The sequence below is a fragment of the Meriones unguiculatus genome, chromosome 10 (genome assembly GCF_030254825.1).
Source record: "Meriones unguiculatus strain TT.TT164.6M chromosome 10, Bangor_MerUng_6.1, whole genome shotgun sequence".
NCBI lineage: Eukaryota > Metazoa > Chordata > Mammalia > Rodentia > Muridae > Meriones > Meriones unguiculatus.
Genome location: NC_083358.1, coordinates 108562678 through 108582657, shown reverse-complemented (window position 1 = coordinate 108582657; position 19980 = coordinate 108562678). Strand labels below are relative to the sequence as shown.

Below are 19980 nucleotides of genomic sequence, written 5' to 3'. Positions count from 1 at the left end.
GAGAGCTGCAGCTGTTGAGGCGCGGATCATCTCACTCGTGCTCATTACCCCAGGGGCATCTCTCCCTACTGCCCCAGGTATCGAGGCATGAGGGGCCAGAGAGATCCCCTTCTCTCCAGGCCGCCACACAGCAGAGGAGTGGTGGGGCCAGCTGTCCCTTGCTCTGTCCTTGCGGCTGAGTCACCCACAGCCCTTCAGCCAGGGCTGGCACTGCTGTGTTTCCCAGGTAAGGTGCGGGCCTGCTTTCTGGACTCCTGCAGGTGGTGGGAGGGCAAGTGGGGCAAGGCATCACTCCCATACCCATACCACCCCACAGCACGTGAATGGTGGGGGCAACTGTCTTAAGCTCTTGGGGCTGGCTCACCTGTCCCCACTCCCCCACCTCCACCACCAGGGTCAGTTCAGCAAGGTGCAGGGCCCACTCTCCTGAGTGCTGCAGCTGAGTGGTGAGGGACAGGGCTAGCTGAGCTCATGATCCTGTGGGCAGTTTTGCTGAAACTGCTGGAGGGGGCAAGGGGCAGGGCTGTGTGTGCATCACCTCTAAGCCTGTGCCACCCCATGGCAGACGAGTGGCAGGGTCAGCTTTCCTATACTATGCCCTCAGGGCTGGCTCTCCCATACCACTGCTGCCAGGACTAGCTTTGCTATGCTGCATGGGGAAGGCGCAGGGCCTGCTTTCCTGAGTGTTCTCACTGGTGAGAGATGGGGCCAGCTCTCTAGAATACTTCATCCAGTGAGGGCAGGGGCCAGTTATGCATGGTCCCTGAACACCCAACACTGCCCCAGTAGGGATATCCCCATGTTCTCTAGTGGTGATATGAGCCATGGACATCAACACTGACCTCTGCCTTTGCATAGCTACAGACAAAGACATGGCCCTCAGTGGCAGCTCAGGCTGGGACCCAGGTGATGGGGCTGGCCACTTATAACAGGCTACTCCTTTCCTCTCTCATCTCTAGTTCCATCTTCATAATGCTCAAGCTGCTCCACTTCTCTTTTTCTCCCATCTAACCACCACATACTTGTGTACATTGTGGTAGTTTCCACTGTAGGCTGGCCATGCAGCTGGTGGGCTCCTGGGTGACATCCTCCATTTGTGCTGTGTGGCGTGGTGGCAGGTTGTCTACATTCCACCTGTGCCATGCGCTAGAGGGCAGGCTGGGTGGCATTGGTAGTCTACGGGTCTCTGTCTGTCTTCCTCCTCCTGCATTGTGCTGCCTGGATTTGATTTTATTTGATTTGACTTTTATGAGTTCTAGCATAAGACACGTTGGCTATCAAGCTTGAATGAATAGAGAACTGCCAGCAGCTCTGCTCCTGACTGATACAAGAATGTCACCAACAAGGTGTCTCTGAATTCCTTCAGTGATTTAAGGTTTTCGTTTATAGAACGTTCACTTTATCCTTTGCGCTTATTCCCAGTGATTTTTTTTTAAAGTACTTATTTATGTATTGTTTTAAAAAATTATTTTTGACACAAGCTCTTACTATGTGGCCTTGGCTGCCATGGATCTCATTGTGTAGAGCAGGCTGGTCTCAAACTCAAAGAGATCAAAGAGATCTCTCCTCTCTCCTCTCTCCTCTCTCCTCTCTCCTCTCTTCTCTGCCTCTGCCTTGAGCACTGGAGTTAAAGGTGTATGTCACCACGTTGGCCTTGAAGACTATTATGTGTATATGAGTATTTTATCTGTGTGCATGTATGTGCATCATTTGCATGCGGTGCCAATAGAGGCAGGAAGGGGACATTGGTTTCCCTGGAACTGGAGTTAGACTGTGTTGATTGTGAGCTACCATATGGGTGTAGGAACCGAACCTCAGTCCTGCAATAGCAAGATCTTAACAGCTGAGCCGTCTCTTTGCCCTTCCCCCATTTGTTTTTTGAGAATGTTGTAGGTAGCATTTTTTTTTTTTTTTTAGAAAGCAACCTTATTCTTGGCAAATTCAATACTGAAAAATAGAAACATTGTTTTTGTAAGTTTTATATTTGCTATTTGCTAAAATATCAGGTCTATGAATTTTTTGGTGGAATCAGAGGGTCTGTTTGTCCTGCTAGATCATGGCCTCTTGCAAATAGGAATGACTTGAGTTTTTCTTTTTCTGATTTGATCCTTTTACTTCTTTCGCTTGCCTTATTGCTTTAGTTAAAACTTGGAACACTGTTTTGAATAAGAATGAAGAGTGGACAACCTTGTCTACTCCTGATTTCAGAGGAAATGCTTTCACTTTTTATCATCCCTGCTAGTGTAATGTTGGTTAGGGTTTGCCATGTATGGTCTTTGATATGTTCTTTCTGTTCCTAGTTTCATCAGAGGTTTTATTGTGAAGGAATGTTGAACTTTGTTAAAAGACTTATCTGCATCTAATTGAGATGATCATGTGATTTCTATCCGTAAGTCTATTTATGTGCTATCTTAATCTTATTGTATATGTTGAACCAAACTTGCATCTCTAAAAGGAAATCAACTAAGCCAAGGTGTATGGTCTTCATAATGAGGTCTTTAGTTCATTTTGCAAAAATTATTATTGAGAAAATTTGTATTTATGTCCATCAGGAAATTGGTCTGTAGTTTTCTTTTTCTGTTGTGTTTTTATCTGGTTTTAGTATCAAAGTAATATTAGCTTCATAGAATGAGTTTGCTAGTGCTTTTTATCACTCTGTTTTATGGAACAATATTGGAAGCATCGGCCTTAGCTCTTCTTTAAAAGTTTTGTAGAGGGACTAGAGGGATGACTCAGTGGTTCGGAGCACATGTTCTCTTGAACAGGATCAGATTTGGATTCCTAGCACCCATGTCACGTAGATCACAACCTTCTATAGTTGCACTTCCAAGGGATCTGACACCCCTTCTCTTACACTGGGTACTGCAGTCACATGTATATAGACATACAGACATACATGCACATAATAGGTAATATGATAAATCGAAAAAATAAAAGTTTGGTAGAATTTATGCTCATGTCAACAGCACCTATCTAAAATTTAATAATGGAGATACTAGCATGGCCTCTGCAAAGATGATACTCGTTCCATAGTTTCTCTTTGCTGATCATGGTGAAGTCTATCCTTCTGAAACCATAAGCCAAAATGAACTGTTAGTAAAATAAATTAGGCAGAAAGTGGGAGAATTTGTTAGGCCCTGGGCTTTTCTGTGCTGGGAGATGTTACTTCATTGATTTTATTGCTTAGTACAAATCTGTGTAATATTGATTTCATTGTGGCGGTCATGCGGGCCTAAGAACTCAGCCAGTTTATCTAGGCTTTCCAGGGTTGTTTGTTTGTTTATGTTTTAAAAAATATTCATTAATTATCCTTTGGATTTCATTGGGTTAGATTTGTTGTAATTCTCATTTTAATTGTGATAATTCCGATCTTCTCTTTCGGTTAGTTTGACTATTTTGATTTGTTTTTGTCTTCTCCAAACAGCCAATTCTTAGTCTGAGTGTGTTGTTTGTTTGCTCTCCGCCTTGTTAACTTCTGGCCTGGTCTTCATTATGTCATTTACTAGTTTATTCAGGTTCTTCTTTTCTCTTTCTAAGATCTTGAGGTGGATTGTTATTTATGTGGGATCTTTCTGAGTTTTTAAATGTAAGCACCCATAGCTGTACACTTTCTCCCTGAACTGGTTTTACTATATCATAAAGGTTTATGATAAGTTGTGCTTTCATTTTTGTTTTACTCTAGGAATTTTAAAATTAAGTGCTTTCTTCAGTGACTTACTGGTCTTTCAAAAGTATATTGTTCAATCTCCAGTATTTGTGTAGTTTCTATGGTTCTTGATTTCTAGCTTTATTTCACTATGAAATGATAAACTATTTCAAAACAGGCATGGTGTCTCACACTTGAATCTCATCACTTAGAGACAGAAGCAGAAAGATTGCTCTGAGTTCAAGACAAATCCAGGCAATATAGTGTGTTTGAAGCCAGAGTAGGCAACAGTCTAAGACCTGTTCAAATTATTTATTTTCTCTTGTACTCGTGTTAAAAATTGCTTTGTGTCTAAGAATGTGATAGACTTTAGGAAGGTTCATGGGCTACTAAGAAGAGTGTGTACTTTGTATTCATTGGATGGAATACTCTGTAGGTATCTTAGTTCATTTGACCAATGGTCCTACTAAATTTCTCTTCTAGGTTTATGGACTGTATACTTGCAGATCCAGGAGGGAATTACCTTTAGTTTGGTGGAAATAATTGAGTTCCTGTTTCCTCCTTTTCTCAGTTGGTAAATTACGTTTGATAGGCTTTTCTTTTATAGATGCAGTGATAGAAATAACTCATGGAATGTTTTTTTGATAAGATTTTTTAACGAGGGGTGAAGATATAGCTCAGTGATTTAGTGCTTTCCTAGCCTGTATAAAACTATAACCGTCAGTACTTGGAGCAGAAGAGAGAAAAGTACAAAAAGATGACCATGCTGGGCCATATATGGTGAAGCTATTGGGGGTGGCGTGGTGCAGTGGGAATGTTGAGTAGAAGATTTAGTGTATAACATCTGGATAAACACAGGGAAGATTTCTGCAATGCCAGGCAATTATCCTTGTTTTACTGTCTGCTCCTCACCCCACCATACACCTTTATCCCTACAGTTCATAATTCCATATGTGAAAATATCAGAATGGCCTGGGTCTCGGTATGAGGAGGAGTATGTAGGTAGAAGAAGACTGTGTTTGGTTCCTGTCTGACCCACAGTCTCCTCAAGTCATGGAAAGTCTGTAAATGTAATTAAAATTACCCCCAAAACTACCAGAAAAAGGTAGTTAGCCATTTTTAGAAGTGATAGGTAAACACTTAAAGTGCAGTGTAGTTGCAGTCAGTGGAGGGCATGTCTATATTGTGAGCATAGCTGAGAAAACAGCGAGGCAACGCTATACACATATTTATATACGCATATATACATGGAGGAAGTGTGTACAGTTAGACAGGGTGTGAGAATCGGAGCTTAGCAATAAAAGCACAGAAAAGGAAGTCAGACGCTGGCATTCTGTCATCTTCTTGGCATTGCCCAGAAAAGAGGGAGCCTGGGCGCCCAGACACCTGATTTTGAGGATGTAGTATATACTTATCCTTGATTATTATTAATTTCTTGAGACAGTGCTAAAAGAGACAGGCTCTTATTTTGTAGCCCAAAATGTGCAAACCTCCTGCCTTTACCTTTTGAATGCTAGGATTACAGATGTGTGCTTCTATACCTACTTAAAAAAATGTGTGTTTTTCGTGTATGTAATTCTTAGTATAGGTTTGTGCATATGTGTATGTACATGTGTGTGTATAAGCCCAAAGTTGACATTTGGTGTCTTGTGCTATTACTTTCCACTTTTATTTTTTGAGAGGGTTTTTCACTGTACCTGAAGCTTATTGATTTCACTAGGTTGGCCAGCCAATGAGATTCAGGGATCTACCTGCCTCTGTTCCCCCAGGGTCTTGGCTGTTTATGTGAGTTCTGGAGATAGATTCTCAGGCTCTGGTGCTTGCCTAGCAGCCATTTTACCAATGGAACCATCCTACCAGCCCTCCACCACCCCTGCTTATCTGCTTACTTTTGTATTCCAATGGTCTGCTTATTAGACAAATATTTAATATTTTCATGGCACTAGAAAATCAGTAGAAAAGCTTGATTAGTGCTTGAAAATGAAAGGATTATTTGTTACTTCCAAATAACATGAAAAGCTAGGTAGTACTTTTACAGTTTGGTTTTACATATTGAACATCTTGCTCATGTGCAGGAGCTGGTTTTTAGAACAAAACGTCTAAGATCATAAAGAGAAAGTAGATTACTTTTGTATCGCTCAGTTCTTGATAATTGCATCAGCTTTTTCCCTCATCCATGTTGTAAAATCTGAAGTGACTTGAAGTGATCTATTTACCACAACTCTGAGCAATATTTATTATTTTATATAAAAAATTTCAAATAGTTTATTTTGATCATGTTTTTACCCTCCTTCAACTCCTACCACCTTTCTACCCATCCAACTTTGTGTCCTGCCCTATTCAGTCTCCTTGTGTTGCCAAAACAACGACAAAAACCCACCACCACCAACAAAACAAAAACAAACCCAAAACTACAAAAACTAAAAACAATCAAAAGACCAAAAAGAAAAAAAAATGCTGAAGCGAAACAAAACAAAAAGTACACAAAAAAACAACCAAATCAAAACAAAAAGCCACTGAGTTTGTTTTGTATTGGCCATCTATTCCTGGGTATGGAACCTATCCTCAAGTATGATGTACCCACAATCCATTGGAGAAAACTGACTCCCCTGTACCAGCAGTTATCAACTGCAGAGCTAAGCCTTGGCTAGGGGTCAGGCTTTTTGTTTGCTTTCCCCTCTCAGTGCTAGGACTCCACCTGGCTTGAATCTGTGCTGTGCGTGCTGGCACAGTCTCTGTGAGTTCATAGTGCATCAGTTCTGGTATGATACAGTTCTTGGAAGATACTGACTCCTTAGGGTAATCGATCATTCCTGGCTCTTGAGATCTTACTACCTCCTCTTCCACATAGATCCCTGAGCCTTGAGCTGGAGGTTGAGGGTTGGAGGTAGAGTGTGATGAAGATATCATTTAGGATATCATTTTGAGTGCTACAAAGTCTCTTGTTCTCTGCACATTGTTCAGTAGTGGGTCCCTGTGTTAGTTCTATCTACTGCAAGAAGAAGCTTATCCGGTGAGGGTTGAGTGAGAAACATTGATCTGTGGGTATAGCAGTTGTCGTTAGAAGTCATTTTATTGGTGTTTCCTTAACAGAATAATAGTATTAGGTTTTCTCAGAGGCCTGTGACCTATTCAGTCTCAGGTTCTTGGCCACTTTAGTGGTGCCAGGTATGGGTTCCTTCATGTGGAATAGGCCTGAAATCCAATGTTTAAAATGTGGTTGGTTACTCCCATAACATTTGCACTATTGCACCAGTATATTTTTATATATTTATCTTGCAGGTAGGTTGCTATTATAGAGCTCAGGGGTTTCTTCTCCTCCTTCTCCTTTTGTTTTTGTTTTTCAAGACAGGGTTTTTCTGTGTAGCCTTGGCTGTCCTGGACTCTCTTGTAGACCAGGCTGGCCTTGAACTCACAGAGATCTGTCTGCCTCTATCTCCCCAAGTGCTGGGATTACAGGTGTGTGTCACCATACCTGGCAGTAGACCTCAGGATTTATATAGCTGGGTGATTTGATGATTACCTTTCTCTTCTGATATTGTACAGGGTATCTTCCAGTACCATGAATGCTAGTTAGTAGGGGTGAAGCTTCTAGTTAGGCAACCAGCTCTACTTCTCCATGTTTGATGACATAAATAAGTATAGTCTTCAGCAACAGGACCTTACCATCACATTGTAGATAGCAACCAATAGCGTTGGCAATAGTCTGTGTGATATATGGGGAGGTTCCAAGGGACCCCTTTGGCCAATGACTCTGAACATTAGTTTGGAAGTTTAATGTTAATGCAGACAGACGACCCTTTAAGGCCCTTCACCCCTTTCATGTTGGCTATTCCTATAGCCACATCCTAATAGTGTTAGCTTTGAAATGTCAAGCTTTGACTGTCATATGATTATCAGGCCATAACTTCAGTTTTTAGGTTTTTTAGTCCTTTACTTCCACTCTGCCTCTTCTCTAACCATACAAGATTCAGATATTTTGTCTTTTTGTAGTTATATGGTATGTGGTTTGTAATTTCATGTTCATTGCCTCAGCAAATATGTGTTGAACACTCATTTGCCTTGGACAAACAGAACACTGATAAGGACCCTGATATTAGGGAATGGCTTAAGTAAAAAAAGACATTAACAAACTACAAAACAAATACAACTATAAATTGTAATCCATGTCATAAAGGAATGATAAAGCTATCATAGAAGAAATTAGTAAGAAAAGAATCTTTTTAGATTGGGTTGATAAGTTGCATTGGGCTGTTTGCTTCCTGTTACCAAGGAGGGGACTCAAAGCAGTTTTCTGTCATTTTTACATGTGACCTCATGTGTTTCTTAGACCTTTGACATGGCAGTTAAGGCTGAAAGCCTTAGTCTTTATGTTGGTTATTGTTGTATTGCTGTGATGAAACATCACTATCAAGGCAACATATAAAAGGAAACATTTAATTGTGTACTTGCTTACAGTATCAGAGGGTGAGCCCATGGGCATCATGGTCGGTTGGAGTGGGTGGCAGCAGGCAGGGTGTGGGAGCAGTAGTTGAGAGCTTACATCTGATCTACAAGTTGTAGTAGACAGACAGACAGAGGGCAGGAGTTGGGGAGAGAGACTGGGTCTGTCATGTTCTTTTGAAACCTCGCAGTCCATGCCAGTGTCACACCTTTTCCAATAAGGCCACACCTCCTAATCCTAAACAGTCCAACTAGGGACCACACATTCAAAATATGAGCCTATGTGGGCCACTCTCCTTCAAACCACCACAAGCTTTTTTTTTTTTACACTCCAGCTCTTTGATTCTTTCCTCTATCCTGTCTCTAACATGAGGATGGGTCTGACATGTTTTCTGAAAGCCAGCCTTATTCCAAAGTATTATGGAGACTCTTCACCAATGCCTGTGATTGATGGACTGGAGAAAATACCTGTCCTTACAAATGTCATCTGCTGAGGTGTTTCACACAGAGGTGTTTTTTCCTCTCCCCATTTTCCTTCCTGGACTTCCTATTCAGGCTGACTCTGATCCCTCATCAGTCCCAAAGTATAGCTACCTAGTTCTATAAAGATGAGTACAATTGAGTTGGAGAGTTGGCTCAGCGGTTAAGAGCACTGGCTGCTCTTCCCGAGGACCTGGGTTTAATTCCCAGCATCCACATGGCAGCTCACAATATGTCTGTCCAGTTCCAGGGGTTCTAACACCCTCACACAGACAGATACGGATGCAGACAAAACACCAGTGCATGTAAAATAAAGATAAACAGATCATTAAAAGAAAAAAAAAAAGCACAATAAATAAGAAAGATAGTATAAGTCCAGGTAAAGAAACAGAAGATCAGCACTGTGTTTTCCCAAACCTGATTGTGTGTTCTGTGATAGGTGTCAGAGACAGACATACCTGAGCCCTTAGCAGAAGAAAGAACTTTGTATTATTTTGAAGCTTAGCCACAAACAGAAAATGAAATGTGAGGTAATAGAATATCAGTTGCCCAGAGAATGCCAGCAGCATGACACACAAGGGCTTCCTACTGCAGAATACGCAGGCCTCCACTCTAATGGTCACCAGGGATGCCTGGTGAGCATGTGCAGAAATCTTCCAATGTGGAGCAGCTAGATCTGGAAAAGCCAGTCTTGCAACACCATTCTTGCACCAGTTACATTATACCTAAGCCTGGAACAATCAGGCCTTGAAAATCCATCTCATAATTGGAGAGTGAGTCTCTGTAGGCATTGTGTTGAATTCTTTTTAAGGTTGATTCTGAAATCAACCTCATTTATATTCATATTTTTTAATTGGGAGAAAGGAGTGGAATCACTGTCCTTGTAGCTTAAAGGAGCAGAAGATATTCAGGATTTATTTGACTCCTGTTTATTTTGCTTTTACAGTAGTTCACAGAATGCCTGTTACAAAGGTGTCTCAATGTGAAAAATAGAGGAAAAAAGTTAAGAGCTCCTTATCTACAGGATGAAGTCTATCATAACCTAAAGTTTTCCGTGATCTAGTTCCTGTTAAACCCATCCTGAATATCCATCCACCTTCATTCTGCTCCTTCTCCACACCTGCTATTTTCTTTCTTTCTTTTTTCCCTTCCTTCCTTCCTTCCTTCCTTCCTTCCTTCCTTCCTTCCTTCCTTCCTTCTTCCTTTCTTTCTTTCATTCCTCCATGGCCCCGCTTTCTGTCTAGACAGGGTCTCACTATGTAGCGCCAGCACTCACCATCATCCCTGACTCTCAAGTGCTAAGTTTTGACACTACAGTCCTACATACATAATTCCCTTCTTCACTGAACAGATTAATTTCTTAGAACTCTGTTTTAGAAATACCTTTTCTGGGTCCTCTAGGAAAATTCTATAATTTATTCCTTTGTCCAATGTTTATTTGTTAAGGATTTATTTTACAAAATATTACTGTTCCTTGATTTGACTAGTTCCTCATAAAATTAATCTTGATGTGAGGAATTGCTCCATCACTTTTAAGAAAATGTTTGGATATTTGAGTTATTATTTCATTTTTACTTGAGAAAGTTACAACTATATCTATAGGAGATCAACCATGCTTAGTGTTTAGAAAGTAAATGGATATTTAAATTCCTTTATGAAATATTGTAGTTAGCTTGGTGTGGTGTAGCAGGCCTGTAATCCCAGAACTTGGTGAGGCAGAGGCAGTTGGATCTCCTAGGCCAGCCTTGGCTACAAACTAAATCCAGGATAGCCAAGGTTACACAGAGAAACCCTGCCTGGAAGAAGAAAACCAACCAACCAACCAAACAAAAGAAACACTGTACTTACTATCATTGAGCTGGGGCCCACGTGTGGAGGTCAGGGCTCCTTTGTGGAATTGGTTCCCTTCGCTTCCATGTGGGTTTCTGGGATGGAATTGAGAGCTGCCCACTTGGTGCGGTGTGCTGGCTTGAATGCAAATGCCCCCATAGACTCCTGTGGTGAGCGCTTGGTCTCCAGGGGTGGCTGCTTGGGAGGACTAGGCCATGTGGCTTCTCTGGAGGAAGTTAGTCACTGCTGGCAGGCCTTGAAGTTTCAGAATAGTTGGCTATTTTGAGTTAGTTTTTTTCTGCCTCCTGCTTGTGAATAAAGATACAAGCTCTCTGGGAAGTTCCCTGTGTTCAAATTTTCTTGTTCTGTTGCTCTCCTTGTGGAGACCCTGTCCTCTCCAGCTCTTACTATTTCCCAGTTCTTACCTAAAATTCCATTCACTCTGCCCAACAGTTGCCCATCAGGCTCAGCATCTGCTTTGATAGTCTGAAGGGCAGAGGCTTTCAGAGGCCCTCTGTGGTAGGTTCCTAGGTTGTTTCCTGTTTTCTTCTTCTGATGTCCATCCTCTTTGCCTTTCCGGATGGGGATTGGACCTTTTAGTTAGGGTCCTCTCTCTTGCTTAGGTTCTTTTTTTAGTGGGTTTGTCCTATGTTGTATGTCTATATGAGTGAGTATATACCATGTGTGTCTTTTTGCTTCTGGGACAACTCACTCAGGATGATCCTTTCCAGATCCCACCATTTACCTGCAAATTTCATGATTTCCTTATTTTTCATTGCTGAGTAATATTCCATTGTGTAGATGTACCACAATTTCTGCATCCATTCTTCAGTTGAGGGGCATCTGGGTTGTTTCCAGCTTCTGGCTATTACAAATAAAGCTGCTACAAACATGGTTGAGCAAATGTCCTTTTTGTGTACTTGAGCCTCTTTTGGATATATGCCCAGTAGTGGTATGGCTGGATCTTGAGGAAGCGCTACTCATACTCCAACCAAGGACTATTCATGGAGATAACCCAGAACCCCTGCACAGATGTAGTCCAGGGCAGTTCAGAGTCCAATTGGGTTACATAGTAATGTGAAGAGGGACTGCCTCTGACATAATCTGATTGGCCTGCTCTTGGATCACCTCCCTCTGGGGGGGGAGCAGCCTTACCAGGCCATAGTAGAGGACAATGCAGCCACTTTTGATGTGAACTGACAGACTAAGATCAGAAAGGAGAGGAGAACCTCCCCTATTAGTGGACTTGGGGAGTGGCATGCAAGCAGAGGGAGGAGGGAGGGTGGGATTGGGAGGGGAGGAGGGAGGGGTTTATGGGGGGATGCAGAATGAATAAAGTGTAATTGATGAAAAATTTTTTAAAAAAGGGGAAAAAAAGAAATGGGGAATTTGTGCATGTATAATTTCTACACAAAATAAAGAAGGGATCAATAACCATGAAAAAAAAAAGAAAGAAATTTAAAATATGATTAAAATAATTTTCACATAAAAAAAAAGATACAGGCTCTCAGCTTTTCCTGTTGCCATGCCTTTGCTCTGCCATCCTGGATTCTATCCCTCTAAACCACCAGCCCAATTAAACACTGTCTTTTATAAGTCATGGTGACTTATAAAGCCTTGGTCATGGTGTTTTTTCACAGCAATAGAAAACTAAGACATATGGCAAATGCCTTTATTTGCAGAGCTATCTTTCTGTGCTTCGTTATTTGAGTTTTCATTCCTTAAAGATCTGAGAATATTATGTTTTACTTGGAACCATTGCTAGCCAGAAAATAGATTAGAAAATCTGAGAGTTGTGTCTTTAATCTTAGCATCTGAAAGACTGAAGAATGAGGAGCTCTGTGAGTGAGGCCAGCCTTGTCTTCATGGGAAGTTCCAGGCCAGCCATGGCTGCATAGTGATACCCTGTATCAAAAACAAACACACAGACTAACAAAAAGCTTAGAAATGTCTGAAACCTGAGCCAGGAAGTGGTAGCACCCACCTTTAATTCTAGCATGAGATAGGCAGAGGCAGGTGGATCTCTTGAGTTTGAGGCCAGCCTGGTCTGTAGACCGAGTTCCAGGACAGCCAGAACTGCACAGAGAAAATCCTATCTGGGGATGGGGAGAGAAAATTTTAAAGCCTCATTTAATTTCCTAGGTTATAAATTGATTTATGCTGTGATTTAGTTTATCTCTTAGATATACATAGTACAAAATAGTAGTTTCTGTATCCATCAGTATTAGTATTTTTTTACTGCCTTGATATAAGCATTGGAGCTATTATTTTTTTTTTTTTAGCTTTGAAGAGAAAATTAGGTGATTAATTCACTCTAGTTAAAGAAGTAATCAGCTGTCTCAGTTGTCCAAGTTGCTCGGTCATGATGAAACATGAAATGTTAGGGAGGAAAGGGTTTATTGTGATTCTGTTTCCACAGTTCATCATCAAAGGAAGTTTGGATAGAAGCTCAGCAGTGCAGAGACCTGGAGGCAGGAGTTGATAGAGAGGCCATGGAGGGGTGCTGCTTATTGGCTTGCTCCTCTTGGCTTGCTCAGCCTGCCTTCTTTCTTTCATCATCATCATCTTCTTCTTCATTATTTAGATGTTATAATTGCCTTATTTACCTTGGGCCGAGCAGATATTTTTACCTATGTCTCAGTAACCTCACCATTCACCTCCCAGCCCCATCCAATGTCATCCTCCTTAACCATCCTCATCTGAACTATCTTCCATCCCATGGTACTTGCTCATATTCTTCATCTGGGCCTTTTTATGCTGTTATTGGAGTCCTTCCTCCAGGCCCATGTGATTTCTTTTTCACACTAACCCATCATGGTGTCCTCCTTCCTCCTCTCTTCCTGTTTGTCTGTCTTCAATGATTCTCCTGTCTTTTTCAAGCCCAGGAATCTTAGCTACGCCTACCCCATTCTGCCCTGCCCAGGTATAGGCTGTTTAATCAGCCAATCAGGTATGTCTTAGGCAGGTTTACAAAACAAGAATAGGTGTAACCAGATCTTGGGGGCCAGTAACATGCATCAGCCCAACCTCCAACAGTCATTTATCTCAGTCCAACTCATTAGGACAGAAGAAGCTGTTTTATAGATGAACTAAGAAAGACTTTTCCCATTTTGTTGATATGTGTGTGTGTGTTTCCTCCCCATGGCATCCGCTGGCCTGCTCTCCTTGTTTCTTTTCTTTATCAAACCTAAAATTCTTTGTTGGCTGTTGCTCTCTTCATGATCATTTCAGGGGAATTTTAGGGATATTTCAACCTGTGGTTGAATACAGAGACACAGGGCCCTGGGCTGCATTTTATTGACTTAATATAATCATTTGGTCAATGCTGTCCTATAGATTGTAAAATTCTGAAGCCATTTTCATTCTCATTAGTAAACTAGTTGTCTTTGGTTCATAATTAGTTCCACATCAGCACCACATCTCACTCCAATATTAATGTTCACTCTAGCAGCAGCCCTCAGATGCCCCTAAATGAGCCAGTGGGATACCACCTCTTCCTCACACCTACCCATGTCCTATAGCCAGCAACACGGTTTTCAGGGACTTTTGGCAGCCTGTCTCTGCATGTTCTCTAAGTTAAACATGCCTGGGCTTGAGCACAAGAGGTGCTGTTCTTCCTGGGGTGCTGCAACCCAGTGTTATCAGCGTGCTTTTATAGAACTGGGGACCAGCAGCCAGGGATAGCCTGATCCACAGCCCAATCCCATAGGGACATTTTCCTTTAATGAACTCTAGCTTGTGTCAGGCTGAAACTAACTAGGACATTAACCATCCCATTTTTGCCATCATCCCTCTTAAAAATAAAACCAAAGACATTAAAAAACCGTCCCAATTAAAAACAAAGCAAACAAATCTTCAACATTCACCCTTATTCTCTTAATGAGAAACACTTAGGTAGCTATAAAACCATGCTGTAAATATCTCGTGAAATTCATTCTTTCTCTCTCTCTCTCTCTCTCTCTCTCTCTCTCTCCCTCCCTCCCTCCCTCCCTCTCTCCTTCCCTCCTTCCATTCCTTCCTTCCCTCTCTCTCTCTCTTTCTTTCATTCTTTTTTTCAAGACGGTTTCTCTGTGTAGCCCTGGCTGTCCTAGAACTCACTCCAGAGACCAGGTTGTCCTCGAACTCAGAGATCCACCTGCCTTTGCTTCCTGAGTGCTGAGATTAAAGGCATATGCCACCATCGCCTGACAAGTACATGTATTTCAAAGCCAGATTTGGTTTTTTTATAATGGGGCTGGAGAAATGGCTCAATAGTTAATAGCACATGTTGTTCTTGCAGGGGCCTGGGTTCAGTTTCTAGCACCCACATTGTTCACAACCATCAGTAACTCCAGTTCCAGGGGACCCACTGTCTTCTTCTGACCTCCATGGGCATTAGACACACATGTGGTGCACAGACATACATGCAAGCGAAATAACCATAGACATACACAAATACATCTAAAATGTTTAAAGTTTTTATTACCTTTTTGTTTGTTTGTTTATTTATTGTGTGTAGGTATGTGCACGAAATGGCACAAGAATGGAAGTCAGAGGACAATTTGCAGGAAGCCTTTTTGTGTGTGTGCTGTGTTGGACTGTGATCAGACTCTGATCATCAGGTTTGGCAGCAAAGTTCCTCTGCCCTCTGAGTCATCCTGTCAGCCTGATCATCAGCTTTTGTACTTCATGATCTCCTAAAGCCACATGCTTAGGTTCCTAATGAAATGAAAAACTTTTATTTACTTATTCTTTTCTTTTATAGGAATATATATGTCCCAGATGTGAATCAGGCTTTATTGAGGAAGTGACAGATGATTCCAGGTATTGTATAAGCCTATGGATAAACCAAACTTTCTAGTGTTAAAACTGTTTTCTCTTAGTGTTGACTGAGTGGACTGGAAGGAATTTGTTTTGTAGCTTACTTTGTAGCTTCTACTGCTGGGAATAGAGGCTGTGTGAGTGTGCACATGCGTGCGTGCAACGCACGTGCATGCACACACACAAGGACAGGAGAACAGGAGATGGAAAGGAAATAAGATTTGGAAAGCAATGTGATGATAATGATTTTATCCACTGCTCCTGATTTTGTCACACCTAGAAAATCTCTAGAACCATATCAAAATTAACCACTACCTTTTCATTTGCTTCTTTGAGAGTCCTTTTGGATTATTACTAAGTTTTTAGCGGTTACTTTGTCGCCTGAAGTTAAATTACTGTTACCCATATTTGGTGGGCTATGCAGTAACTTCTGATAAGGACTCTAACTAGGCAAACTGTATATTCTAGCCAGGGAAACTGGGTTGTTTCTCTGCCTTGAGGAGCCATAGGTTCCTTGTTCAGATGAAGATTAGTGTTGCCAAATGGACAAACTGCTGCTGTCATATTAATATTTGGGTTTGTTTTCTTGGCTGTGGTAAAGTTATAATATTGACAAAAAGAGGGAATATTTTCTCTAAGTGAGAATATATTAGTTGGCTTTTGTGAATAAAACTGTAATAACTTAATGCTAGCATTTGACCAGTAGACAAAATACAAACTGCTTAAAATGAATTTGTAAAGTCTCTTAATCTTAGAGTGACTTTGGAGGTTATGTCAGTTCATAATTCCTTTACATTGCTGTTGGCAGAATCTAAAGTTGAAGGTCTCTTCCACAACCAGGAAGAATTACACATTTTAAAGTATGTCCTATTTTACTGTACTAATGGTTGATGGTTGTATGTATAAATGAGTTGGAGCTTCTGGGGTACTGTGCGGCATGGGATCTGGTTTGGTACAAACTCTTGAATGTTGGTGCAACAGTTTTGGTTTTAAATAACAACACCAGCGTCATGCCTATAAGATTAGCATGACAGCAAAATTAGCAGTGTGTGGATGGCATGCTAACTTGGGATTTCTTATTTGTGTTATTATAATTGCATCAAATATTTATGTAAGCACTTAATGCTCTGCATGAATAGAGCATTATTCATGTAGGGGAGTAACCAATGGATGTTCCCCTAAGTTTTAGAATAGGAAATCTGATTTCTTTAGACATGGAGAAATTTTCTCCAGGGCAGTTATACCTGAGTATAATGACTAACTACAAGCTGAATGCTTTTGTAGCAGGGAACTAGAAATTCTGTGGATTTTATTTTTACTCAGTTCTTTTATTTCTGCCTATATAGGGTCAAAGATTGTCCTGAATAGATGCTATTGGTGGAAGCTATTGGAATATAAATATTGTGGGTTTTGCATGAAATCAGTGTTTTGTTTGGTTGTTGTTGTTATTTGTTTGAGACAGGATTTCTCTGTGTAGCCCTGGCTGTCCTGAAACTCATTCTGTGTACCAGGCTGGCCTTGAATTCAGAGATCTGCTTGCCTCTGCCTCCCAAGTGCTGGGATAAAGGTGTGAACTTCCACTGCCTGGTGAAGTCAGTGTTTTCAAAGAGGGAAGAAATCCTGTTCTTAGACTCAGAGTCTTAAAAGCAATGAATTATTATTTTCTTTTGTAAAATTTCTAAGTATTTGTTGACCTTAGTACTTGATTAATAGTGGATGGTAAACATTTATTGAAGCTGAGCCTGATACTGCAAGCCAGTAATACCAGTTACTCAGAAGGCTGAGGCAGGGTGATCATAAGGCTTGCCAGGGCTACAGAGTTCCCAGGTCAGCGTGGACAACTTAGACCTGTTCTCGAAAGCAAAACTAGAAACTGAAAATGTAGCTTAGTGGTAGGCGTGTGAGCCTATCCTGTGTGAGGCCCTAAGTTCAACCCTCAGTACCAGAAAAACAAATCAGTATGAGGAAATCTTTGCATGGAAACATAAGATATTATACCCCATCTACGTCCACACATACTAGAGGAATATTGTAAATTTATTAGAATATTGTTGCTTTTATTATTCCTTCTCTATGGTTAGTTTGTTTACTCTTAAGATTGAGAAGAATTTTAAAGAAAGGGAATGTTGGAGGAGTTTCAAGGGAGCAGAATGTTAAAAAAAGGGTAGAGTTGATTATTTGAATTACTAACATTTGAATTTCTGAAATCATGTAGTAAAGGCAGGAAAGAAGCCAGACATGGTGGTACATGCTTGTAATCCTAACACTTGGGGAGCTGAGGCGAGCAGGATTTTAAGTTTGAGACTAGTTTGGGCTACATAGTGAGTTCAGGGTCAGTTTAAACTATGTAGTCAAACCATGTCTCAAAAACAAAAAAAAAGACACACATGTACACACATGCACACACGTACGCATCACCACCAACAATACCAACCACACAACCCAGGAAAGATGATCCTTGGGAGCCTGGTAGGTTTGGGTAATAAAAAATATATATAGCCATGTATTATGGAATCTGGTAGTTCAATTATTTATTTAGTATAGGTGTTACAAGTACCTTTTTGCACAGCTAAAATGATTTTTTAAAAGCATTTTTAATTCCTTCTACAAACACAAGTATCAAGTGGTTTCTCATCAGAGTAAGGCTTGAGAATGAGTACAAAAAGGGTAATATTTGCTTTTGGTTTTAGACTAGCTAGGGTGTGCTTGTTTCCTCAGAGAGCTCAGCGTAATTCCTGGACTAGTATCGTAATCCTGAAAATGAAAGTTTGTAGAAGTTCAAAGGTTTTATGATTAGCATGTTTGCTTGTGTTTGTTACTCAAAGAGATGTTTAACAGGTTTTTAGGATTCAGTCCATCCTCCTTTTTCAAAAGGGTTAGGCGGTTTCTTCTCTGCAAATTTCATATGGGCAGTGGGGTTCAATTTCTTCCTATTCTTCTGGATCCTTGAAAAAAGGTATTTTATCAGTTAGACACATGCTATTAATTCAGCAACATTTATTTTGGAGTTATAGGTATACAATATGCCATCACAAGGTTTTCAAAGGTGAGAAGTGCATTTATTATATAACATCTGACAAATAATAAATATGTGTGAGGTATTAATAATAAAATACAGTTTTTGACCTTTCAGTTTATGCTTATGGGAGGAAAAAAGGGTTGAAATGATTGAGGCAAATCCTCGCCATTTTTTATATAAGGTAGAGCTCAGAAGCAGAGTCAGAGTACAGAGGGATCTGGAGGACTCATGTTTGGTTGGTGAGTTCAGAAGCAGTTAATGGAGGAAGAAGCCCTGGGTGGGCAGGATAATCTAAGAATAGGATGACCTTTCAAAGAAGAAATGCTTATTGAACTCTTTTCTAATCTTCTAAACTATCCCAGGCCCTTTATATTACACATTTAATAATTCCAGAAGATGCTAACCTCCATTGTCATGATCATCTATCTGGTTGAATTGGTTCATCATGAAATATTTTGCTTTCTTAGACTCTTTGGGGATACAGATTTGCTCTTCTTCCTTTGCTAGGCTAACTTTGGACTGTGTTACTGGCTGTGAGTCCCTCTTTCTGTGCAGTGGCCTTTCTCCCTAAATTTGTGTTGATGTAGCTTTAACATTTGAAAACTTGATTTTGTTGTTTGGTGTGCCAGCTCTCCTTGGCCTGTCTGCTACTTACTGTTTTATTGTTAAGACATTCTCACAGGCATAATGTCTTTGGCAGGTGTCCTGTTGGGATGAGTTGCTTTTCCTTATTGAGCTTTGTTCTCATTTTGCCGTTCTATATTTAGCTTCTGGGAAGGGCGCTCATTCCTGGGAATAGAATCACTACCATTGCTTTTCTCTTTAGTTTTTTAGGTGGTGGTGGAAGCCGGATAGACAATAGCACATCAACACATTTTGCCGAGGTAAGTTTTCCTTTGACTTAGAGATTGTTTAGAAAGTGGGTGGGGATTAAAGTCATGACAGATAATTACCCCCTAGTGCAGCATCACATCGAAGATGATTGTGTAAGAAAACTGTGGTCAAGGGCACCCTGGGAAGATCCGTGTCCTCAGTAGCCAGGGGTTTGACATGTTTCTTCCGAGGAGAAGGTTGCAGGCTGTAAGCTGTCCTGCTTCAAACCTGATTGTGTTTTCTTTTTCTGCTGCTGCTTTGTGTATATGAATAAAAGGTTTTGTGGTGTTTGCAAAACAGCGGTGCTGTAGCCTCTGCTGCAGTGGCAGCCCTGATGAATTGTTACCCAAATTGCAATGAAGCAGTTTTCAGCATTGTGTAAAACTAGGTTTTAGAATTTACCTTTTGCTATCATGGTAGTTTGCTGTGAAGTAAGTATATTTATGGCCTTTCAGATCCTAAGATGGGACCTTTAATTAATTAATTTCTATTTCTTTGTATGGTGTGGCATCCATATGTTGGATATGCACTCTCCCTGTCTTTCTCTCCCTCTTACTGTCTCCCTTCTTCCCTCTCTCCCTCTTCCTGAAACAGGTTTCACTATATGGTCCAGAAAGGCCTCATACTCACTATGTAGCAGTGTCTGGTCTTGAACCCATAATCCTCCTGCTTCAGTATCCCAAGCACTAGGCATATGGCACAAGCCCAGTTAGAAAAAACAAAACTGAATTATTATTTGAAAGCAGTAGAGCATTAGTCTATGTCCTTTAACACCATTTATTTTAAATTCAGAGTACTTTGGGTTTTCGTTGATCTTTTTCTTTTCTTTAGGCTTCTGTAACTGTTGAACCTGTTGTTTCTTTGGAGAAAGGGTTTCATAAGGTTTCAC

The 19980-nt window shown here is 40.8% G+C and overlaps 1 protein-coding gene across 2 annotated transcripts in view; it reads left to right on the top strand.

Moving 5' to 3' along the window:
• Rnf115 (ring finger protein 115) overlaps positions 1–19980 on the top strand; it is a 62638-nt gene that overhangs the window by 11400 nt on the left and 31258 nt on the right. The window contains exons 2-3 of one of the 2 annotated variants that reach the window (XM_021656144.2): positions 15144–15202; positions 19045–19102. The exons of the other annotated variant lie outside the window; for it this stretch is intronic. Coding sequence (XP_021511819.1) covers positions 15144–15202; positions 19045–19102 — 117 coding nt within the window. The remainder of the gene's footprint in view (positions 1–15143; positions 15203–19044; positions 19103–19980) is intronic. 2 annotated transcript variants of the gene reach the window in all.